The 25,678-nt window shown below is 40.8% G+C and overlaps 2 protein-coding genes and 1 long non-coding RNA gene across 5 annotated transcripts in view; 1 reads left to right on the forward strand and 2 right to left on the reverse strand.

Annotated features, from left to right (window-relative positions):
* TERF1 (telomeric repeat binding factor 1) overlaps positions 1-2,698 on the reverse strand; it is a 28,247-nt gene extending 25,549 nt beyond the window's left edge. For both annotated transcript variants that reach the window (XM_045005550.1, XM_045005551.1), the window contains exon 1: positions 2,378-2,698. In XM_045005550.1, coding sequence (XP_044861485.1) covers positions 2,378-2,537 — 160 coding nt within the window. In that variant the 5' untranslated portion in view covers positions 2,538-2,698. The remainder of the gene's footprint in view (positions 1-2,377) is intronic.
* On the forward strand, positions 1-23,137 carry LOC123363940. The gene is made up of 3 exons (XR_006576950.1): positions 1-100; positions 15,885-16,010; positions 22,899-23,137. It is a non-coding gene; the product is annotated as an uncharacterized LOC123363940 (long non-coding RNA).
* KCNB2 (potassium voltage-gated channel subfamily B member 2) overlaps positions 21,001-25,678 on the reverse strand; it is a 275,180-nt gene continuing 270,502 nt past the window's right edge. For both annotated transcript variants that reach the window (XM_045005548.1, XM_045005549.1), the window contains exon 3: positions 21,001-23,823. In XM_045005548.1, the coding sequence (XP_044861483.1) occupies positions 21,652-23,823 (2,172 nt within the window). In that variant the 3' untranslated portion in view covers positions 21,001-21,651. The remainder of the gene's footprint in view (positions 23,824-25,678) is intronic.

Genomic DNA, 25,678 nt, shown 5'->3' on the forward strand with positions numbered 1-25,678 from the left:
AATCAAATTTCCGTAGGTACTTATAAACCGATCAAGCCCCTCTGTTACCTTCTCTTTGATAAGCTGAAGAGATTGAGCTCCTTGGGTCTTTCATGATACGGTACGTTTTCCAACCCTTTAATCATTCTCATGGCTCTTTGCTGAACTCTCTCCAATTTTTCAACATCCTTTTTGAATTGCTGACACCAGAACTGTATTCCAGTATCTGGCTTTGGTCTGATCACCACAGAGGTAATACAACCTTCCTACTTAATATTCCCTGTTTATATAACCAAGGATCACATTAGCCTTTTTAGCCCAGCATCTCACTAGAAACTCATGTTCAGTTGATTATGACCCTTCCCCTGAGTTTCTCAGCAGATATCCTCAGAGATAGGGGAAGCAGTTAGAGTGTTGTCCTTCTCAGATCTTGACTACACCAGACTGGTGAATTTCTCCAAGAACCGTTTGGCCCTCCTAGAATGCTTGGGGGTGGGAAGGAAGAACGAACGAATGAACGAACACACACACACACTCTCTCTCTCTCGGGCCCTTCATTTTCAGTTTTTATTTTATTTTTCCTGGGAAAATATCAGTGTTTATAACAACAACAAAAACAGGTGAAAATCAGTGCAAAAAACTATGCATAGTTTTTCTGGGTAAATATTATGGCTTATTTTGGTGGATGGAAAGGTGGGGGTAAAAAGTATTCAGTAGACTAATGCTCTGAATTCTGTTCATCAATGGTGGTTTGCTGCAAAACTAAAACAGAACTCAAAACACAATTCCACCTCTGAGTTTAAGAAAACAACCTCTCTAATTCCCAAATAAAACTTTTCATGTGAATTAATGGTTTATTCTTGTAGGCTTACAACTATTAGCCTATAAATATTTACATTTAATAATTGGGCCACCACTATTTGTAGCACAGACACACCTTCATCCTTTTCTCCTGTTTGTTTTTTTTAAACTTTTGAATACTTCCTTGTGCTCTGTAACACATTCTGATACAGATGGTCATTTTCTTCTCATCTTAGCGTGTCAAATCTTTAAACTGTTATCTTCTAATAGCTTGAAATGTGCTAGTGGTGGGGGTGAGATTCATCTGTACGTTCAGATGCTCACGCACTTCAGCGCTTGTGTGCCTGTTTGTTTAGTGTGTGCATCTTTTAGACTAAATACAGGGGTAGGTAACCTATGGCACGCATGCCAAAGGTGACATGCCAGCTGATTTTCAGTGGCACTCACACTGCCTGGGGCCTGGCCACCAGTCCAGGGGCCTGGCCACCAGTCCAGGGGCCTCTGCATTTTAATTTAAATTTTAAATGAAGCTTCTTAAACATTTTAAAGTGGATGCACTGGTTTGGAAATAAGTTGTTTCAAATGACTTAACCTGGAAAAACATAACCCCAAACAACTTTCCAATGTAGATATGCCCACAGATCTGATCCTCACAGCGAAGTACAAGAGTCTGTACCCTGGAACAAATGTTTGGGGAACGCCCAAACTACTCTTCACAAGTGTGTCTCACTGTAAGTGCTACCTAGAGCTCGTCGGGGTTTTCCACGGAAAAGTGAACTGTTCGGTGGGAAAAATCAAGATGATGTCGCCGAGCTGCCAACTGGGAAGGCTCTTGTCAACCTCACTCCTGCCTGAGGCAAGGTAGTGAACTGGACAAGCGCCTTTCAGGCTGAGACGCACATTCCCGGCAGCCTTTCCCCAGAAAAAAGAACAGGAGTACTTGTGGCACCTTAAAGACTAACAAATTTATTTTAGCATGAGCTTTCGTGAGCTGCAGCTCACTTCTTCGGATGCATAGAAATAAATTTGTTAGTCTTTAAGGTGCCACAAGTACTCCTGTTCTTTTTGCGGATACAGACTAACACGGCTGCTACTCTGAAACCTTTCCCCAGGTTTCACTTTTTGACCTGATGGGGGAAGGAAAAACGTTCAACCGTGAGGCCCTCTGGCGGGGGCGTGGGAGGGGGGGGGGGGAAGATCCCCAGGGCGCAGCCAGCTCCAGCAAAGCGCTGCGGCGAAGAGCAGCGCGGCCGAGAGTGCGGCGGCTGGGCGGGGGGCAGAGCGCCCCACGAGACTGAGCTTCGGCAGCGAGCGGAGCGGGGCCGTTAGTGGCACCGGGGGATCGGCCCCGGAGACTGGGGAATCCTAAGGGGGGGGGCGAGCTGCACTGGGGCCGGGGTCAGCGCAGGGAGGGGCCACAGCTCCGTCGGCGACAAGAGCCAACTCGGGGCGGGGCCCTGTGTGGCCACGCTCGGGCGGGCGCCCACGCGCGGGGAAGCCTCCCCACGGCAACACGAGACGCGGCCCAAAAAGCTCCACTCACGGAGCGGCCGCGACCCGCCTTCCCCAGCGCCGCCCCCGGCTCAGCCCTTCTCACCCTGCGCCGTGTCCCGGCTCCGCGCGAAGTCCCGCGTCCGCCCCTCCCGGAAGTGCCGGCACAGCGCGTAGCAGGTGAACTCCAGCATCCAGCCCGCGGCTACGGCCTCCGTCTCCGCGAACAGCCCGGGGGACACCTCGCCCTCCCCGGCCCCATCCATCTCCCCGCGGGGCCACGCTCCCGGCTGCTCCACCTCGGCCCCGCTTTGTATTTTCAAACCCGCGCGCAAATGACGTCAGGCCCCACGCCGCCAGTAACCGCAGTACGGGCGGGATGACGTCAACATTAGGCGCGTGCTCTTTACTCAGACTCCGCCTCTTCCGCCCTGCAAACCCCGGCCTCTGTTTGCTTCAATGTAATGCCCGCAAACGCTCCCGCTCCAGAGCCTCCCCCCGCGACAGGAAGTGACGTTAGCGGGGGGAGGCTCTGGAGCGGGAGCGTTTGCGGGCATTAAATTGAAGCAGTTTATGTGGGGACATGGGCAAGTTCACGGCCGCGTTCAGTCAATAAAACGCTCTGGTGAGCGGGACTTTGGCTGGGAGATGCCGGGGGGACAGGGACGTCACGTCACACGCCACGTCCTACTAGCCCCAGGCAGCGGTGGGTGCGCTGTGTGTCCCGGGGCTGGCTGAACTCTCCTTCCGTTTATGGTCCCTGCCGCCTTAGGAGAGCCCCGGGTGTCCCTCCATTCCTCACGTGTCCGTCTTCTTCCGTGCTGCCCTTCACCCCTGCAGCTCCCTCCCGCTGCAGCTCCCCTCACACCCTCCCTCTGGCGCCTCCACAGCCCCCTACACGCCCCCACTTCTTGCATGAAGCGCTTCCTGGACACCCACCTGGCGGCATACAGAGCTGCAGGAGGGACATTCTGTCAGGAGCAGCAGCTAGGCCAGGCCTGTGCTACAAACTTACATCAGTATAACTACATCACTCAGGGCTGTGAGAAATTAAAAAAAATAGGAAAATACATTTAAAATAATGTTATTTGGATTGCAAAGTCAATCATGCAAAAGCTAGGAAACACCAAGTTTACACTTGCCTGGACAACATCTTAATTCTGCTCCTTCTGTGTATGCATTATGATCACATAGCATTTTTTCACAGGAGCCTTGCCTTATTCAGTGCACAGGATTAACCAATTGCTAGACGTTAAGGCCAGAAGGAACCATTATGATCGTCTTGTCTGACTCCCTGCATAATGGCTGGCCACAGAACCACACAGCATATCATTTAGGATATCCAGCAGTCTTGATTTAAAGATTCTTGAGTGATGGAGAATCCACCACACAGGGCCGGCTCCAGGGGTTTTGCTGCCCCAAGCAGCCAAAAAAAAAAAAGGGGGTGATCGCGATCTGCGGTAATTCAGCGGAAGGTCCTTTACTCTGAGCGGGAGTGAGGGACCCTCCGCCGAATTGCCACCGAATACCTGAAAGTGCCGCCCCACTCCGGAGTGGCTGCCCCAAGCACCTGCTTGATAAGCTGGTGCCTGGAGCCAGCCCTGCCACCACATAGCTAGATAATTTTTTCTAATGTTTTAATTACCCTCCCTGTTAAATATTTGCTCCTTACTTCTGGTCTGAATGTACATAGTTGCAGTTTCTAACTATTGGAACTTGTTATGTATGCTTTCTTCTGATAGATTAAAGAGCTCTCTACTATCAGAAATCTCTTCCCTATGTAGGTACTTGTAGGTTGCGATCAAGTCATCTCTTAATCTTCTCTTGGAGAAACTAAATATATTGAGTTTCTTGTCTCTGAGTAAAAGGCAGGTTTTCCAGACCTCAAATAATTCTTGTAGCTCCTTTTTAAAAACCTTTTTCCAGTTGGGTGCATGGACGCACAAGTGAGCAAAATTAAGGTTGAATGGGCAATGGTATATCAAGCATTTTAACTTCTGAGTGCTTGACTCTGCAACCTAAATACGATTCTTGTAACATAGATTTATTTTGTTTTGTTTGTAATTGTGTATAACTTGAGGACATGCAATAAAAAAGGAGTTTAAAATAAATGAAAGCCTAGATATTTCACTCTGTGTTGTCTACCTACAGAGTCTTTGTTGGCATAGCTATGCCAGCAGAGCCCCCTATTGGAGACACCATGTAAACCAGCAAGAGTTCAGCTGGCATAGCTACACTACATTACAGCATTAGCTAAGGTGTGGGCTACATTGGGGTGGGGGGTTTCGAACTAAGATACGTCGAAGTATCTTAGTTCGACTTATCTGGCCATCCTCACGACGGCGAGTTGAGATGACAGAAGCACTCTTCTGTTGGCATAGTTCTGTCTACACTAGGGGTTTTGCCAACATAGCTATGTTAGCTACAGGTGTGATTTTTTTCACACTCTTTGCCGACATAGCTCCGTTGGCAAACTTTGTAGTGTAGATGCCGTAGTGAATATTGTTAGTACTTGTTTGATTTGGTTTGCTTATAATTTTGTGGCATTTCTGAAGTTCATACATAGATTCACTCCTTTTTATGCATTATTAAATATTAAATAACTTTAAAATGGAACATTAAACTGATATTTATTACAAAAAGAATATCGGTAGCATGATTCTCACTTAATGTGACATAGCTGCAGAGACAAAAATTAGGGGATTCAGTTTAACAAACTCTCTGAGGATCAGTTCCCCCCAGCAAAGATTAATTCACACACAGAAAAGAAGTTCAAGGGTATTTTATTCTATCACATTAACCCAACTGTTTTCCTGAGGAGCTACATTAAAGAGCCAAACAGACTTTAAGAGAATGCAGCTGACAGTCTGACCAACTATACCCATTAGCATAGTTGTGGCAATGAGTATACAACCAGTGTTGATAGTTTAGTGTACGAAACTTCCATTAACAAGAACAATGGTAATCTAACCCAGTGTAGAGTATGGGCAACTGTCCCTCTTCTTTCCAGAAACCAGCATTTTTCACAGTTTTGTGGCCCCTTTCCCATGTTCTTTTACAGTAATTTAGGACATGGCCTGCAGTCCTTAGGCTGAACTTCTGATGAACTTCATCAGAGTTTCACTGGAGCAAGGACTCCAGATCAGGCACTTAGGGCAAGTCTATACTACAGCACTTCATTGGCGCAGATGCATCAAAGCAGCTGCACCACTTTAGCACGTCTAGTGAAGACACACTATGCTGACGTGAGAGTGCTTTCCCTTCGGCATAATTACTCTACCTCAGCAAGAATCGTAACCTATGGCGGCAGGAAAGCGTCACCTGCCAACATAATGCTGGTCTGGACATCGCAAAACTTGCGTCGCTGGGGAGAGGGGCTTTTTCATACCCCTGAGCAGTAGTGTAGACCTGCCCTCAGATTAAACAAATATAGGGGCCCATTCTGCAACCTCTTACTCATTTAAATATTCCCTTATATTAATTCATTTTATGTGCTAAAGACTGAGTAAGGATTTGCAGAATAATGCCTTTAAACTATGGGCCAGATTCTGATCTCACTTATTGTGGTGCAATAGGGAGTAACTCCACTGACTTCAGTGGAATTATTCAAAATGTACACCATTGTTACTCAGACCAGAATGTGGGCCTAGATCATGAACATTTCCATGACATGGTTATTAGGAACTTCTTGGAAACTTTGTTTGTCTAGAAGGCAGAAATTCCAGCTGTTCTAGTGTCTGTAATTTACATTCTTTGCTTAGTTTGCCAGACACTAGGAACTAACAGCTCAGAAACTTTTCCTTCCCATGAAAGTAAGGTGTTGAAACTATTGTGATTTTCTGGCTGCATTGGTTAGCTGAACACTATGTGTTAAAAGGCTTGAGGGAAAGTAAGGGGTTGGGGATTGGCACAACACTATATTGTGAAAGCATTGATAATGATGACAGAGGGAAAGAGATGTAAATAGATTTATCAGGCTACATCTAAAAGGGGTAGAAAGGATCAGAGGTTGAAGTTGCCCAAGGATGCAAAGCGTGTGATGTGAATTATTGGATAAAACTGAATGTAGTGCTGGCTCAACATCATGATTCCAAATGAAGAAAGAATCATTCTCTGTCATTAAAGAATTTAAAAGTTTAAAATTGGTACAATTCTTTTTCACTATTATTTTTAATGTCAATCACTGAAAGCTTAATCTTTGTGAAAGGTGATGCTTCTGAAAGTATACTGAAAATATATGAGTAACAACAGGGTTTATTCTGACAGAAATATCAAAATGAATGTCAAGTTAATATATAATAATATCTTCAGGTGGTTACAGTTTTTTTCATTCAGTGCTCTACAAGCATTTCTGTGACATGATGTGGCAATTCAAGGGGGACAGGAAATGCTAATTTAGCTGAAAATTCCCTCTAAATTTTCCCCTTTGGGAATTTTCAAGTGAAACTTTTTTCACACATAGTGATATTGTTTACACAGTTTATATAATGGTACATATTTTAAACGATAGCCTCATCCTCCTGGGTGAAGATAAGCATTCAGAAACATTATCTGTATCTGTATCCACAAAAAGAACAGGAGTACTTGTGGCACCTTAGAGACTAACAAATTTATTTGAGCATAAGCTTTCGTGGGCTACAGCCCACTTCATCGGACGCATAGAATGGAACATATAGTGAGGAGATATATATACATACAGAGAACATGAAAGGTGGGAGTTGCCCAACAAACTCTAAGAGGCTAATTAATTAAGATGAACTGTTGTCAGCTGGAGAAAAAAAACTTTTGTAGTGATAATCAAGATGTCAAACTGTTTTAAATGGGCTAAGATACTTAACATGGGGGAAATAGAAAGTATAAATAGAAGTATCTTGTCAAACTGTCTTAAATGGGCTATCTTGATTATCAATACAAAAGTTTTTTTTCTCCTGCTGACAACAGTTCATCTTAATTAATTAGCCTCTTAGAGTTTGTTGGGCAACTCCCACCTTTTCATGTTCTCTGTACGTATATATATCTCCTCACTATATGTTCCATTCTATGCGTTCGATGAAGTGGGCTGTAGCCGACAAAAGCTTATGCGCAAATAAATTTGTTAGTCTCTAAGGTGCCACAAGTACTCCTGTTCTTTTTATAAATATACTCATCTTTTTATTGTATAACTCTAGAGAATTGATTAGTTGTTTGCTAACTTCTTTGTTACTTATATTTATTAATTTTTTTTATCCTGTTCAAGAACTAGAGCTGCCCCACTATTCATTTTTTTAATATTGAGTAACCCCATCCCCCCAAACAGTACATTTTCCCAATATTTCATAAGGTACAAAATCTGGAGCCGCATTAAGAGCCTGAGTAAACTGACCTTCCATAAGTGATCTCAGTGGGGACAGAGAGCTGGCAGAATCTTCCCCTCAAGGCAGGGAGAACCAGAGCAGCTGTTCTGTAGCTGCTGCCATGAGAAACATCTAACTTTGGAAGCTAGGACTGACTAGATTTTGATTACCTAGGTCATCATATACTGTTGGTATTATTAATAAAAGAAATTATTAATATTGGAGACCACCAGATAAAGGAATTTATTATTAAATTAGTAAGTCCGAAGTCAAAATGTTTAGGATGGTGTATAAACTTTTACCAACACAAATCCAGTTGGCTTTTTTAACCTTTCTTCATAGATCAGGTTTTCTAAACCTTTGATCATTTTTGTTGCTCTCCTCAGGACACTCTCAAATTTATGCATATTTTTCCTGAAGTGTGGTGCCCAGAATTGGACACAGTACTCCAGCTGAGGCCTCATCATTGCAGACTAGAGTGGGACAATTATCTCCCATCTCTTTAATATGACAACCCATGAATAACCTCAGAATGATATTAGTCTTTTTCACAAGTGCATCACATTGTTGATATATTCAATTTGTGATCTACTATAACTCCCTCATCCTTTTCAGCAGTACTACCACCTAGCCAATTATTCCCCATTTTGTAGTTGTGCGATTGATTTTTCCTTCTCAGTGTAGTACTTTGTACTTGTCTTTACAGAACTTCACCTTGTCGATTTCAGACCAATTCTCTAATTTTTCAAGGTTGTTTTGAATTCTAATCCTGTCCTCCAAAATGCTTGTAACTCCTCCCAGCTCAGTGTCATCCACACATTTTATAAGCATACTCTCTACCTGTCCTTTTTGAAGCTAGGTTAAAGCCTTTCACTAGGTTAGTGAGTTGGTGTGCAAAGATACTCTTCTGCTTCTTGGTCAGATGGACCCCATCTCTTCCTAGCAGTCCTCCTTCCCAGAACAGCTTCCTCTGGTTGAGGAAGCTGAAGCCTTCCCATCAATACCATCTGCGCAGCCATGCATTCATATCCAGAATGGGTGTCCCCCTGCCTGTACTCTTACCTTCAACCAGGTGGATAATGGAGAACACCACCTGTGCCCGCCGCTCCTTTACCCTTACTCCCAGAGCTTTGAATTCAGTGCTGATCTGCTCAGGGTCATACTTGGCAGTATCATTAGTGGCCACATGGACGAGCAGCATAGGGCAGTGGTCAGAAGGACAGATGAGCGTTGCCAACTTTTCAGTAAAGTCTCAGATGTAGGTCCAGGCAGGCAGCACACCTTCTGGGACATCAGTTCAGGTCAGCAGATGGATATCTTGGCCCCCCTCAAAAGGGAGTCCCTGATCACTAACACTCTTGTGATAGCTTTATTCCTATAGTCTATTGCGCCCCCTAATCCAATCTGCTGGGACTTCAGTGCACAGATGCACATTTGTCAGAACAAACAAATGTTGCTGTATGGGTAATTTTAGTTATTTCTGTTACATACGATGCCTGTTGGCTAACTGTCAGCATAAACACAACATGCTGTATGAACAATCAGCTTTGAATATACCAAGTAAAAAGGGGGGGTTGATAGGACACAGTGTGCTTTAGTTAATAAGGCAGATAATTAGTAGTCAGAAAACCTGGGTTCTAGCCCTGCTCTTGACACTTACCTGCTGTGACTGTAGACAAGTTTTCTGCACCTCATCTTCCCTATCACATAGTGGGGATAATGATGCTTACCATCCTTAGCCCATTTTGAAATCTCTGCATAAAAACACTTTAGAAGTGATTATTATTATTAATATTCATTATTACTATATAATTTCCCATCTATATCCTATTTTGGGATAGAAGAAGGCTCAAATCCTCATTCGGGGTCAAATCCTGAGGTCTTTATTCAGTTTTTGGTCAGCTTCTAATTCACTCTTTTAAATTCCATGGTGTTTTGCCTGAAAAAAGCTTAAGTGGAAATTGAGTAAGGACCTTAGTGTTGGGCCCATACAGTACATTCAGGCTGCTTCTAATGACAACCTGCCTTATGGTTCGTTGCCTTTTACTATTTTTCTCCAGTGTTGACCTTTAAGTAGTGCTTCAACTTTGCTTGTTGAGTTGACTAGAGGATGATCTCTTTACCCAGAACCACTAGCCTCAATGCTGTTTGAGTTTGGTCCCTGCATATTGCCCCCTTCTTGAACTTCTGCGACTGCTTCCACCTTCAGAGTCCTTAGGAGATATTGTTTATCTAATTCAAATCCCATGTACATTTCAGATATGATGCTTCTCATGACATAGCCTGGTCTAGTGCCTCTCTGCTTTCCAACATTGAATCCCCTTTGACTTCATGTTCAATTGCAGATCAATTGCACTGACACCAGGTGAATAGTGAAATTTTCTGTACTTATCATTTATTAGCAACATCAAGTCAATTCCTATCAAATGCTGTGTGGGATGCAACAAGTATAATCAGTTTGTGATGGGATGTTAGATGGGGTGGGATCTGAGTTACTACAGAGAATTCTTTCCTTGGTGTCTGGCTGGTTTGTCTTGCCCACCTGCTCAGGGTTTAGCTGATCGCCATATTTGGGGTTGGGAAGGAATTTTCCGCCAGGGCAGATTGGCAGAAGCCCTGGTTTGTTTTTTTTTTGCCTTCCTCTGCAGCATGGGGCATAGGTCACTTGCTGGAAGATTCTCTGCACTTTGAAGTCTTTAAACCATGATTTGAGGACTTCAATGGCTCAGACACAGGTTTGATACAGGAGTGGGTGGGTGAGATTCTGTGGCCTGCATTGTGCAGGAGGTCAGACTAGATTATCATAATGGTCCCTTCTGACCTTAAAGTCTATGATTCTATGATTTTGCATATGCTGCTGCATCAGCCCACAGCTCCTTTTTGGATCCTAGAGACTCTTCTGAAGTCAGTGGAAATTCCACTCATAAAGCAATGGGCACGAAAGAAGGAGCTGCTACACTTTGTTGGCAGGAGGCAGGGGAAGGCCAGGACATAAATGTCTCCTATGCCTGGTGCATGGGCTAAGAGATACTTTAAAACACTTGGGACTGCTAAGAGTAATCACTAGATTTGATTATTTAATACAAACCAAAATTTTCTTTCTCTGTGTGCATGGTGTCGCACAGAAGGCAGGGTAGGTAAATTGGAGGAGCACTAAGAGAGGTGGAGCAGGGCTCCCTCTGGGGCCAGGAGAGAAAGGGAGGGTTGTTTATTGAAAATAAAAGAAGAGGAGAAAAAAACTTACTCATCTGTGCTACCAAGATCTATGTGCTTTATGCATTAAGTAGCCCTGAGGTTAAAAATCAACACAAAAAGGCTCTTCAGTACAAGAAAGTGTCTACATATGTGTTTGTACAGTACATAATACAATGGGACCCTGATCCTGAATGGGGCTTCTACAGTGATATAAACAATAATAGTAGGAATTACACATGCACATTAAAGGGCAGAATTTGGCCCTAAATCTTTATTTCATTGTTTTACAGATCAGACATAGAAATTCAAAAACAGCTTTCATTTTGGAGAGGAAAATGTTCTATGCATTCGATTCTAAATGATATAGACTCTCTAATACCTCTGCATATTGAAAACATACTTTTTCATATACAAAATATGTTTGGTTATATCAAAAACTGTTATTAAAAGAAAACAAGTACAAGTTATTCCTACTGCTGTTTTCATTTGAGTAGTTTCCAGATTATCTTTATTTCAGAGTTGTGGGGGGTGGAGGAAGCTGGGTTCACCCTCCATGCAGAGGATGCCAGGGTTCCAAGCATTAAGGCTAACCGTGTCAGAAGTGTGCAATAATTTTGGATGCTCAGGCTTCCTAATATTTATTTGTCAGAGGTGTCAAGCACCTAAAACTCCCGTTAAGTTGAACTGGAATCCTGGGTGCTCAGCACCTCTGAAAATCAGTCCGCAGGTGTCTCAATTTGTGTGTCCAAAAATCGAGGCACCCAAGATTAATGGACACGGCTGAAAATTGAAGACACTGCTAAATCTCTCTAGGCTTCCCTTTCCTCATCTGTAAAATGGGGATAATAATATTTACCCATTTGTACAGTGCAGAGGTCTTTGATCTATAAAAATGCAAGGTAGTAGTAGTAGTAGTAATGTTATAGAGAGAGAACAAACAGCTTAGAAGCCCTGTATTTACTTTCTTGGAAAAATAATGGATTCTGACTTCATTTGCATAGTTTATTTCCTTGCACATTTTCTACTAGAGCTCCCGGTATGATATTGTAAAATAATGAAATCTAAAGACACTATGGATTATTGTATTGGTATGTATGCAATGTTTAATGTAAAGTGGCTTCATGCAGAGAACTGAAATGAGACACAGATGATTCATTTACACATTTATTTACTATCCTGCTTATTCTGTCAGACTGAAATGGAGAACAGTGCCATTCATTTTACAGACATTTGACATAAATCAAACAAGTATTCTGATGTTGAACAATTGTACAGACTACCACATGCATATTAATATGTTGATTGGTGCAGAAATATTTAGTTGATTAGCAAAATCTAGTTTAGCAAAAAAAAAATCACAGTTCCTTTTTTATGAGGTTAAAATGCAGCTGATATGGAGACATTGATACAAATATCATTAAATGTGAGAAGTTATTATACTAATGCTGTAAGGTGGGGAGCTGAAAAAAGTAAACTATTGTTAAATGGTATTATCTGCTGAAAGAAATGAAATCAAAATATTTCTAGTAAATATAATAATAATGAAACAAAGCATGTTTGATGCAATTACCATTGCAAAATGCCCTATAATTCCCAACTGCACCCCAAGACAAGCAACATGTGAAGCAAAAGCAGCAAATTCTCCCACAAGTCTGGGGCATTTTGTAAAGGCAGATGAATGAGGTTAGACAAGACTTATCACATTATGCCTTTATCATCTAGCAACAGTTTTTTGTAAAGAAAGAGAATTGTTGTTAACAGAGCGTTTTACGATATGCTGCTAATCCTGTAAAATGGAACAAGGTGAGGACACTGCTATTGTGCCGAGGGAACTTGAAAAAATACTGTTGTGCTTTTTTTTTTTCTGCAGCATTCAGAGCATTCACAAAAGAATACAAAGTAAAATTCATTAAACTCAGTAAAACTAATTATAATACATGCTACTGAACCTAATACAATAAATAACTTATAAAGATGAAATAATACATATTTTAGTTGATATTTACAATGATCTTAAAATAATAGGATACGTAGTCAACTCTCAACTTCTTTGTACACTAATCCCTAAATGTTTCATTTTATGTGCATGACTCCCCTTAACTTTAACAGGAGTTATGGCAAAAACTCTGCATAACTCTTTGAAAATACAAAGGTATAAATCCAAAACTCAGCCTCTACCAAATGTGCCCTTCATTGTCCCACAACAAGCTTTTTTATTTTTCCATTTTGCAGCATGTGATTTACTGTTTTATTTGCCTAAAGTCATAATAGGTTGCCCAATTCTTCAGTTCTACACAGGCAAAACTCCCATTGGCTTCCTCTATAGAGACTGCAGGAACAGGAATAATGGCCCAGATCCTCAAAAGGTATTTAGGCACCTAACTCCCATTGGGTCTAAATACTTTTGAGGATTTGGGCCAACATATTTTGTTTTCTGAACTTCTAGCTCAAGTACCAGTATAAAATATATGTACTTCTCCCTGCAATTGTAAAAAAAGTAAACGTCATTTTTTAAACTGATGAGTCAAAGAGGGCTATCCTACACGCTTATTTCAGATAGGCACAAATATACTGTTCAAGGGCCTGATTGTCCACCACTTTGTGTAGCCATTTATACTTGTGAAAAGTAGGTGTAATGCACCTCAGGCCTGAGTCTGCTCTCATTCACACCAGTGTAAGCCAAGACTAATTCTACTGAAGACAAGGAGTTACATGCTAAATGTATAGCCACCACAGGATGTCCACTCCATTAGCTCCACCACTAGCCTACCATAGTGACTTGGTAACATTTCACACCCAGTTTGCATGGGTAAATGACTACCGAAGGTGTAAAGTACTGGAGAATCAGGCCTGAAATACTAATCTCGACTGTCACATGATCAAACCATTAGCTAATGTCATACATGGGCTTCCTCAGTTCACTTCACTTGGAATAACTAGGAATGTAGGTGGTGAGAATTTCATTTTCACAAATGGTCAAATCCAACTTTTCTTACGCACAAGTAGCCCCACTGATTTCAAATGGCGCAATTTGCATGAGTAAGAGGAGCAGGACCGGTCAAGGACTGCAGGATTGGCTATATCCCTGAAAAGTGATGGTTGGTATTCAGATATCTTTCCTGACAGAGAGATAAGAGGGTACTCAGATACAAATGTTTGAAGAATCAGGCCTTTCAAGAGTACACTTTTATTGTCACACTCCTGATATTTCCTGTCAGACTCTGTATAAATACTTCAGTGTCTATATTGCAATTAAACACCTGTGGCTGGCCTGTGTCAGTTGATTTGGACTTGCAGGGCTCGGGCTGCTGGGCTGTAAAACTGCAGTGGACGTTTGGGCTTGAGCTGGAGCCCAGGAAGAGAAGATTGAGGGGGGAGTTGATAGCTGCCTTCAACTACCTCAAGGGGGGTTCCAAAGAGGATGGAGCTAGGCTGTTCTCAGTGGTGGCAGATGACAGAACAAGGAACAATGGTCTCAAGTTGCAGTAGGAGAGGTAGGTTGGATATTAGGAAAAACTATTTCACTAGGAGGGTGGTGAAGTACTGAAATCGGTTACCTAGGGAGGTGTGGAATCTCCATCCTTAGAGATTTTTAAGGCTTAGCTTGACAAAGTCCTGGCTGGGATGATTTAGTTGGGGTTGGTCCTGCTTTGAGCAGGGGGTTGGACTAGATGACCTCCTGAGGTATCTTCCAACCCTAATCTATGATTCCATGACCCTATGAGGGGGCAGGGTCCAAGAGCCCAGGCTCCAGCCTGCACCCAGATGGCTACACCACAGTTTTACAGCCCCACCACCTGAGCCCCATGGGCTCAAGTCAGGTGACATGGGCCAGCCTCAGGTGTTTAATTGCAGTGTAGATATGCAAGTGACCTTTGAAGACACTGTAATTTAGGATACCCATTTTGTTTTAGTGTTCATGCTGAGTCTTGTTCTTCCTTCTGATCACTGTGTGTGTCTCCCATTGAAGTCAATGGAGGATCTAAGTGTTACCTGAGGGTAAAATTTAGCCCAATGAAATTAATTGCCCAGACCACTCTTTTGTTCAGCAGAGATTTTATGAGTGTTTACATTAACCATAAGAGTACAGACAATACATAGAGTGATGAAACATCACTATTAAATTTAATTAGCAGATTTGGGCAGCATAATGTTTTATTTTGAATTAGGTGAATTAATTAGTATTGTGTTCTCTGGGAAATTTTAATTAAGAAGATCAATATTCATTGGCGTGTTAGTCCCCAACTCTACAAAGGGATCAGCACGGACCTCTATTAGCCCTCATAAAGGAAATTAAATACCAAAATAATCATTAAAGTAATAGTACAGGGCCATATGATACCACTGATGTTTTAGAAGAAATTCTCATTGAAGCTAATGGGTAATTCTGCTTAAATCAGTGGGACATTTCTCAAAGGTATTATTTACACTCCCGGCAAAGGAAACACACAGACTCACCCCTTTGTACTAGTATGACATCTCATATGGTATAACCATGTTCTTTGGGCTGACATCAGTGTTCAAGAAGCCGTCATGCGATGCAACCAGTATTGCCAGTATTACCAGTATTACAGCCTAGTATCTAATCTCTGTTCCCTAAGCAAAGTGATGGAGAAGCTGGGAAAGAGTCACCTCCAAGAACATTTGATCTGCATTAGAATCCTAGATCTTTTTCAACTAGGGTTTAGACCACACACTGTACTGAGATGGCTTAGGTTGATGATTTCCTCTAGTTCACAGACAAGGGACAAACATCCATACTTATGCTGCATGATTTCTCAATAGCTTTCAAGAGTCAACTGAAAATTGCTTCTAGTATGCCACAAAGACCTGTTAGGGGTGAGCAAATCCACTGAGCTTCTTAGAATGATCGTAGAGGGTGGTGATGGGAAACTGCACCTTTGCTGCCACAGGACTCACTTGGGCAGTGTTGTGAGACTCTAGCCTATCTTATTCAAAATATATGTAAAACTGTTTGGAGAGAGTATGAGACAAATAGCTTCAAATACCAATATCTAGAGATGGCATCCAGCCCTGCTTGTTCCTCAGATCAAATACTAACAATGCCACCTCCTATTTACCCAGCACCTAAAGGAGATCAGTGCCTGGATGAAAAGCAGCCACCTGAAGCTAACCTCTGAGGAAATGGAAGTGACAGTGGGAAAGTGAGTCTCGTTGAAAATCTACCCAAAACCTGCTCATCAGCCTCAGGTGAGTGGATCTACCGGCACTTATCATATAAACAGTCAATAGTTTTGGAATCATCCTGGCATTTTTACTTCTCTGATATGCACAAATAGCAATTAAAGCCTTCCAGAAACACCAGCTTCTATTTATGCCTTTACCCGCACCTATTGTATGCTGACTTCGTTAGACTGCTCGACTGCTACAATACATGTGTTAACAGGAAATGAGGGCAACAGCTTTGAAACAGCTCTGTCCGGTTCAAAGTGTGGCTGGTGTTCTGGATACTACAGTGGTTCATCACTGAATACAGGATGAAATTTAACTCCCTTCCATAGAGATTACACTGAGCATGAATCTCCCTGTTCGCAAGACAAAATGCAAGACTTCTCCCTTCATCATAAATTTCCTTAATAAATAAATAATAATGAATTTCTCTATATATTTGCACAGCCATATCTGTCATTTGGAGGTAATGGGAGGAGAAGCAAAGCTCAACAATGAGACTTTACTGTGAGTTTATTTGTCAGGAAAGTGTTCAAATATTATAATAAGCATGGCGTACATGCCCAGGTAGACAGACTAGGTAGATGGAGACATAATTCACTGGTTTGAGACTCTCAGTGAAGAACCATAGGAACTGCTGTACAAGACTATAGGTAAGTTAGGCTCAGAATTAGAGCCTTAATGCTATATTTCATACCTATATTTTCCTCATTATATATGTATAAGAACAACCGATATTTTTTTAATTGACAACATGCCTTGTTTACTTACAGTTTCTCTGCCTTTCTTCCCTTTATTGCATTTGCACTTCCTGGTGGACCTGGGCTGGCTACTGTGAGACAGCCTCTTTCTGCCACTGTTTCATTTAAAATGTTTTACATGATCATATCTTTTCATTGCCATCAAAGGCAAAATTGTGCATTAATGAAAATAAATATCTAATCAGTTAGGGTGGGAGCCTTTATCAGGCCAACCTGCAACTTTCCCCATTGACTTTGCTTGCAGTTTGGCCTGATAATGACAACAGAATTGAGCCCTTGTGGCAAAGCTATTTTAAAAAGGCAGTAGCTTAAGCAGTTAATGAACTACTATGCAAGCACAAGAACTTCAAAGTTCAAATTGTTTTAAATTCAATATTCCATGAAATTCTTAAAGAGTCTAAACATTGTATTCAGGATTCTCTCATTTCTAATTCATTTTGCTTGAAAACATAACTAATTTCTATTTCTATTTTCACTTATATATTTGGGATTTAGTTTCAGGATAAACATCATTCCAAATAGACATAAAGAACCTTAAACAAGCTTCTGATCCATATATATAAAAAACAACCATTAAAACATGCCAATGTTTTTAATTTAGAAGAAACCAGATGATATCTATTGTTAATAGGAACTAAGAAACCAATTACTGCTTTGATTTAAAGGTTAGAAACAAAAATACAAGGTTTTAGATACATATTTTTGCTTATGTAGTATGGCAGTGGAAATAAATAGCTGTTCAACTCAGTTGCTTTGGTGTTGTATCAGATGGCAAACCACCTCTTTAACCTTAGCAATGTTTGACTTCTAAACCCAATTATGAAATGAGAACGCAGTGCATTATATTGGTGCATCAGCATAAGGGTTTTAAACTTCTATAAAATGAAGTTTAAAAGGCTTTTTGTGTTTATTAAAAAAGGTGGTGTTGGTTTACACAAATTGTGTAGTGCAATAACTTTATCCTCCATGTTATATTCTTAAGATCATATGTTTCCCATATAACCATAGTTTATCATATGTTTACTTTGCACTTTGTGCAATATATTACTTTCTCCCCCTCATCTGGAATAGCGTCATTTAGACAATCAGAATATGTTCTGATTGATATGTAAATCTCTTTTAAACATGTAAGTTTGGCTAAAATATGGAAAATTAATCTCAATTTTGATTCAGGATTCTGAAATCAATGTAAACATTTAAAAAATACTCTTTGCCTATGTTTCAAAATCATCTTCATGAATGATCTTCATGTTCCAGGGATGCCAAGAGCCAGACTCCAGTTTCAGTTGCAAGAATGTGCGTGTAAAACTGGAGTTACCAGAGTCGCTCTGTTTATACTAGTGTAGAATCTGGCCCCAAAACTCTAAAAGGTCTCCTTCTATTGTAATATATGGCAAATGGGAGCAGAATTGGGTCTGAAATGGCTCAGAAGTCTCAGGAAAAGCAGAAAAAAATGTAGGTCAAGTAGTTTTGCATTACTTTAAACGGATTAATTTTACTGAATCAAATCACCCAGAACCCTGCTTCCTCTGTTGGAGGAAGGCCCAGTCCTGAAGCCTTTACTCAGGTCAATATTTTAATTTGGAGTTTTGCATGAGTTAGGTGTTCAGGACTGGGCCCCTTGCTTCTAGGCTAGGCTGGAAATGCCCATTGTGCAAGCCTGTGTTCCTGGAAATATAATTCAGCATGATCAATTCAGCATGTGCTACATGAACTAGACTATCATAAAAAAACATTTTTAAAGCCTGATCCTTCTGCCCTCAAGATTTCTAAAATTACTGTGACTGTTATTAATGAGAACTGCATTGGCTTTGCCTGTTCAATTCCAAGCTTCTGTGCTTCTCTGAAAATGTTTAAAATACGAGGGCCAATAAGGGCCCGGTCTTGTGACCTTTACTCAGTCAAAGCTTTCATTGACTTTACTAGGGGCCAAATCTCAAAGTCCTTACTTTGGTTTTATTCAGTCCTTATTTGGCCAAACTCCCACTGGTTTCAGTGGGAATTTGCCTGCACAAGACATGAGGGCTTGATTTTACACCTACTGAGTTCTCAATGACTTTACTAGGAGCAGAATCAGGCCCTGATAAAGGACTGATTTAACTCAGGAGAGACTTAAGGATTAAAGCTCCAATGAGCTCCACATGATCAGACTCCTGCTCCTGTACAGAAAGCCACTGACTTCAAAGGGGCTCTGACCATGTTCAGAGGTCGACCTGTGTGGAACACATTGCAGCATCAGAACCCTAGACCTGGGGGTTAGCCTGAACAGAGTCATTAACTTGAATGGGAGTTTTCCCTAGGTTAAGACTAAAGGACTGGGCTCCATTTGGACTAAACTTGGTTTTCATTTTGTTGGCTAGAACCTAAAGGCAGATCAAATAGGATTGTATGATTTCACAAAACTATAAATAGAAAATATGCTCTGACCAACACTTTAGGCATATAAAGAGGACTGGCATTTAGTCTCAGTCATTGAAAAGTCTACCAGTAAACAATAAAAATAAATATAGAAGATTAACGACTAGCTAACATTCAAGAGATAAGTTTTGGAACAATGAAACAAATGGTTGAAAAGTGTTCAGCAGAGTGCCATGGAAATAGGTAAAATTATATGTAGCAATAGGGTTACCTGGACTGCAATGAAGGACAGAAAGGGCATTTTTATTTTGAGAATTAATGACCAGACACTGATTGGGAGAAATGATATAGTACGCCAACGTTTCAAATCACACAAGAAACACATGGACTCATTTTGGTAAAAAACAAAAACAAAAACAAAATCCTTAAAAGACCAACAATTAAAGATTTTCCTATTTTAAACCAAGGAACTATGCCGTGCTTATTATTTGGTCCAGCCAATTGAACAGGTATTTGGGGTTCTATCTTGCAGCCCTTACATGGGTGAGACCTGAGTAAGCTCTGCATGGTCAGCTCTGTAGTCTTTTGGGGAAGGCAGCTTTGTAACAAAAATGTCCTCTCTTCTAAGAGAAGTACATAATGGACCGGACTGTCCCACTCACTTAAGAGAGGGGCAACTCTGCTTAAGTGAATGGAATCACATGGCTGGATCCTCAGCTTCTGTAAATTGGCCAAGCTCCACTGAGATGAAGAGAGCTATGCTGATTTACACCAGCTCTCTATCTCAAGTACTTTTATGACTTCCATTACCACAGTATGTTAGAGCCTCATTAGCTTTAATATATTTTTCCTTAGAAGACCTCTGTGAGTATTGTTTTTCCTATTTTACAGATGGGGAACTGAGGCACAGAGGGGTTAAATGACTTGCCTAAAGTCACACAGGAAGTTTGTGGTAGAACAAGGGACTGAGCCTGGGTCTCTCAAGTACAAGGCTACCTCCCTAACCACTGGAAAATCCTTCATCTCAGGCAAGGAGCTGGTCCACACCATTGTAAGACCACTGTCAGTAAGAAGAGCATCAGGCTCTATATTTTTGAAGTAATCAGAGGAAAATATAAGAATGAAATTATTTGTTTTTCACAAGGAAAAATATTGGCTAGTTTACATTATTGTGAATCTGCTTATTCATCAGACATATGGGGATTTATGAAGTGAAAAAATCTACTGGATGAGAAAAAATGAATAGCTTCATTCATGCAGGAGCTTCATTGGTGCATTATAAGCTAGGTTTGGGTTCAGCATCTTTCCCAAGGCTGAGACAGAGCTCAAGTACACCCTAAAAAATAAAGATGCTTTGTCATCAGGGGGAATGGGGTGGCTGATATTTTCCTGTAATTAAATGCTTTTTTTCTGTTGATCCATGGAGTGGCAATGGCGACAGCCTTCAACTGCTCCTCTGCCCTCCAGCTGGAGAAAAGAGAACTGTAGGTTAAAGGGGGAAAATGCTAAAAAAGGGCCCTCAGGAGATCATCAAATAAAACAAAAGAAAGAAAAAAATTATTCAGAAAAAATAAGAATTGAAAATAATTGTATTGAGAGTGAGAACTCTTTGGATATAAACTGTTTCATTCTTGATGGCCATTTGGCCCTATTTATTGCCACAGCAATAATTGTATGGTTTGTATTCTTATTTTATGATGGGGCATTGTTATAAATTATGAAATTTTGGCAGTGCTTATATAAAATATCAAATGCTTCAATTCTGGTCATTAAATCTTTACTTTTTCTCAAGAATCCTTAATTTAAATTACAAATGCAACAACAAAGTTTATGCAAATAAAAAATACTATGATTTACAGCACAGATAAACTAAAAATACTGTAGTTCCTTAAATAAACAGATATACTCATGAGCTTTTTAACAGAAAGCAAGATATGTGAGATGCTTTAAGCAGAAGTTGCAATTTTGCAACATAAGTCTGTACAAATCCTCCAGGCAATGTGCTGTGAAGGAAGTACCTGTGTCCCAGAAAACTTGATGTCCACAGATCCTTGATAACAGTAGCTCTCCCCCCGACCCCAAACTATTTACAAATATATTCATTTTGCAAGCTCAAAGCACCTTGTTTCACATCATTATGAATGCATGCATTGACTTTTAATCCTTTCATGTGCAAATTCTAAAACTCATTGTAACCAAGAGAAAAAAAAAGTTCACAAAGTTTAAAATCTGTCTACAATCATAAAGTGAAAGGATCAAAAATGTCAGACTTTGCAGAACACTGGCTCCTAATAGAGCCCTCTTTATTTTACTCACTGTTCTTGAGTCATTTTTTTTCTCCCTTTTTGTTTGTTTGTTACAAAAAGCAGTCTTGGAACTCTTTACTTAAACAGTACGTAAATTAAACAACTCTTCATGCCATGCAAAAATTACAATTTTATGCACTTTTTTTTGTTTTTTGTTTTGAGGCTTCCATGTTTTAGTTCACAGGCATTACTAATTGTGGTTTTAAGAAGAGTTTTTTTTATTGCTTTTGTGACTAGTCACATGCTGGTTTCACGTGTGGGACAATAACCAGTTTCGCCTGGATTTGAATGAATTTCTGGGGCAAATAAATGGTTTTCCATTTTGTAACTTTCTTGGTTACTGTCCTTCTTTACTTCACTCCCAGCATGGTAAATGTCTTGAGTACAATTGTGACCCATGCTTTTGGGTGAAGAAGAGCTGACTCTTGTCTCGTCTGTTAAATGGGTGCCATCATTGTGTTTGTCCCCAAAGCAATTTGTTTTGATATCCTGCTTCTTTTCTTGTTTCACACCAGAGATCTCCATGAAGTCTTCTTCTTCTTCAGTGTCTATTTCAGTGAAGCTTCTCCTCTCCTTTGAAGGGAAAGTGAAAAGCTTTTGTTTGGGAAACAGAGGGGATGATCTTTTAGGAGGTCCCTGGCAAAGCATCGAGGCATCAGCACCCAGCATGATGGGTCTTTCACCTTGGGGTGAATTCTCTTCTAAAAGAATGGTGCTAATATGCTGAGATGTAGACTGTGTAAAGTCTGCTCCTGCTGTTACTGGCAATGGCCTCACAGTGCTTGGTGGAGTTTGTGGAGCACTGCCTCTGTTTTCCTTAAAGTTAACTTTAAGGGATCTAGGTTTTAATGGATTGTTACCTTTTAGAGAACTTTTGGGGCTTTCCATGGCACTGTCAAAATGCAAATGACCATGCAGAACAGTTTGGGAGCCACAACCATCATTGTTTGCAGCAGTGTCAATTGGCTTATAGTCAAAAGTGACATCTCTAGGGGCAAACAGTTTCTCTCTTGTGAGTGATACAAATTGAGAACTCTTTGTTCTTTGGTTGTCCTCTAGATTAACAGAGTCACTTGGGAATCTCATTTGCAGGTGAGAGCCAAGGTAAGGAGGAAGGGGTGACCTTTCTGTTTCTGTGAAGTCAGTTGCACAACTGGTGAAGCTATCAATGCTAGATGTGCTTCTCATGTCTGTAATTACATCTGTATGTCCAGCTGGCAACTGATCTCTCTGTCCAGTAACCTCTTCCATTTCTATTTCTTCCTCATACTCAGGTGGTTTTACTGGCTGATCTTGGTAGCCAGCATTAAGATTAGGCTGAGACTGTGTTTTAGTAATTTCATTATATAACATCTCTAGTTTTTGAGCACTCAGGTGTTGTGGGCTGGAAGCAGCAGCAGCAGCATTATTTAATTGCTCATGGGAGCCCTGCTGACTAACTTCCTGATATTTGTTCTCATAAGACTTATTTGAACTTGTTTCAGACATTGTCCTTCTGGCCCACTTCCACCTGCTTGGAGATAGGTGGTTATCATCAGGTGTATCCTTTGAATTGGTTGGATCGCCAGGCTTTCCTGTGTCCACGGCTACGTCAATGAGTTCCATACTGCGCGCAAATGCATCTTTCAGGTTCATGGAGACAATGCTTCCATTTCTTTTAGCTCGCTCAAGGGCCTCTCTTCTTTTAATGGCCTTTTCCTGCCGTTTTTGCTCTTTGTAAAACTCAGAGAAGTTATTCACAATGATTGGTATGGGCAGGGCTATTACCAGCACTCCAGCAATGCAACACAGTCCTCCAACTATTTTTCCGAGTAGAGTCTTAGGATAAATGTCACCATATCCTACAGTGGTCATAGTGATGGTAGCCCACCAAAACGATGCAGGGATACTGGTAAACTTTGTAGCGTCTTCATCCTTTTCAGCAAAAAACACAAGGCTGGAAAAGATCATTATTCCCATTGCTAAAAATAATATCAACAAACCCAATTCATTGTAACTCCGCCTGAGAGTGAAACCTAAAGACTGAAGGCCTGTTGAATGCCTGGCAAGTTTAAGGATCCTTAGTATCCTCATAATACGAAATATCTGAACCACACGTCTGACGTTTTGGAACTGCAGCACACTTTTGTTGGACTCTGTGAGGAAAATGGTGACATAATATGGCAAAATGGCCAGTAAATCAATCACATTTAATGGGCCTTTGAAGAACTTCCACTTATTTGGTGAGGACAGAAAACGCAGAAGGTACTCCATAGTAAACCAAGCAATACACACAGCTTCAACATGTGCTAACTGGGGGTTGTCATTTGGTTGTCCAAATTCATCTATTTCTTGAAGCTCAGGTAACGTGTTGAGAGACAAAGCAATGGTTGACAGTACGATGAACAGAATGGATACAATGGCCAAAATCTGTAAAACAAAATAAACAAGGCTCTGGTTAGCAAACCATCCTGGAAGCTAAAAGTGAAGGTATTTGTAAGTGGCTGCTTGTATTATTTAAAAAAATGTGTTATGTGCTCCAAATAAAGTCAAAGTTATCTAAATTTTTTCTTTTGTTTTTTCTTTCTTTCTTTTATTTGATTTTCACAAAGAAAAACTCTAGATTTACCCACATCAAGTCAAATACTGCTTCTCTTACTGACTCCAGAGGGTCTACTTATGAGTAAGGTAAGCATGATTTGGCCTATAATTTTAAAATAAAAAGGTTGATATTCATTAATACAAATTAACTCTACAGGCAAATAATATAAAATGCCACAGTTTCTGTAATTGTGTTAAACATTCATCTTTTAGCATTCAGCATTAAATGTAATTATTTTAAACCTTACTCACTGGTGAGAAACTGAATGGCTGATTGTGATGGGGTGTACAACCCCATACTGGGCTTGAAGGGGTTAAAGGGCTGTACTGGGCCTATTTAGCCCCACCTCTCCAGACCTGCAGAGCATGCTCCAACTGAAGAAAGAGTTGAAAAGGAAGCAACCCAGCACAGAAGGAGGGAGGCTGGGGAGGAGGACAGACTCTCCATGAAGGTTCTTGACAAGGATGCCAGAGAAGCCTTCCAGAAGGAGGAAGACTATATGTTGAGCCTGGTTGGGGCTTACAGTTTTGATTGCTTTTTCTTTTTGCCTCATATCAGACTGGAGGAGAAAGGCAGATGGTAGGAAGTGACCCAGGGAGGGTAACTCAGAAGGCACCTTCAGGGGCCAGACATGGTTGACCATCTTAGGGTCATGGGTCAGAGCCTGGTTGAGTGCGTGGGTCCAGACTCCCTTGCTAAGGACCCCTATTACAGGAGGGACATAGACCTCCTGCCACCTGAGTGCACCTCTGATTAAGCAAAGGACTGCAAATCCTACCCACAGAGAGGATGGCACTAAGAATGGTAACCATTAGGTCACCAGACCCCACCAAGCACCCTATTACACTGATTAACATGTTCTGAAATTAATCATTCCATTTAGTTAATTTAGTGCACACATCTCTCATTTCATCACATATAAAATCAAACATCAATTTTTAAACTAGAAAAATCTAAACTAGGAAAGAAAAAGAAATGCCTTAAGAGCCCGATCCTGCATCGCTTTGATGTCTATGACAGTTTGGGCGCACTTAAAGAATGAAGGAAATGGCCCTCTGATTAGGCAAAAGCTTGGTTGAGAAGTAAAACCTTATACAGTAGCCTGAAGGCAAACAAAATCAAGTTCTCACAGATCATTGTATGGAACAAGTTCCACAGATTGTTGTGGAAATGGCTTGATCTCAGTCTAAGGAGAAACATTTTGCCATTAATTTTAATGGGAAACAGGAATTTCAATGTCTTGTAGCTTTCATTTTGTCAAGAATATCTGGTCATTTTCCTTCAGATAGCTAGCATTATGATAAAAGAACAGAATATATTACAGAATTTAGTGGTTTTAGCATTTAGTTCAATTATTTGTAAGATAAAGGAATATGGGCAGCCTTGACATTATTTATGAAAGTTTAACAGTTATGAGAAACAAATCCATAGAAGTACTTTATTTGGAAAAGCATATTTTTTTTAAAAAGCCATAAGTAACGCAAGGTTTCCATTAGAAGTACTAATGTTAATTATTTTCTGCTTTACTATTTAATTGATGCTCAGTCAAAAAGCCTTTGTTCTCATTTCTCAGAAATGGTTCATTTAAAATCATCTTTTGGTGTTTGGTGTTCTTCCAAAGACACAATAAGGCAGCCGGAAGTGCTCTAATATACAAAAAATGTGGAGTGCAATAAAGCAATA

The sequence above is a fragment of the Mauremys mutica genome, chromosome 2 (genome assembly GCF_020497125.1).
Source record: "Mauremys mutica isolate MM-2020 ecotype Southern chromosome 2, ASM2049712v1, whole genome shotgun sequence".
Lineage (NCBI taxonomy): Eukaryota > Metazoa > Chordata > Testudines > Geoemydidae > Mauremys > Mauremys mutica.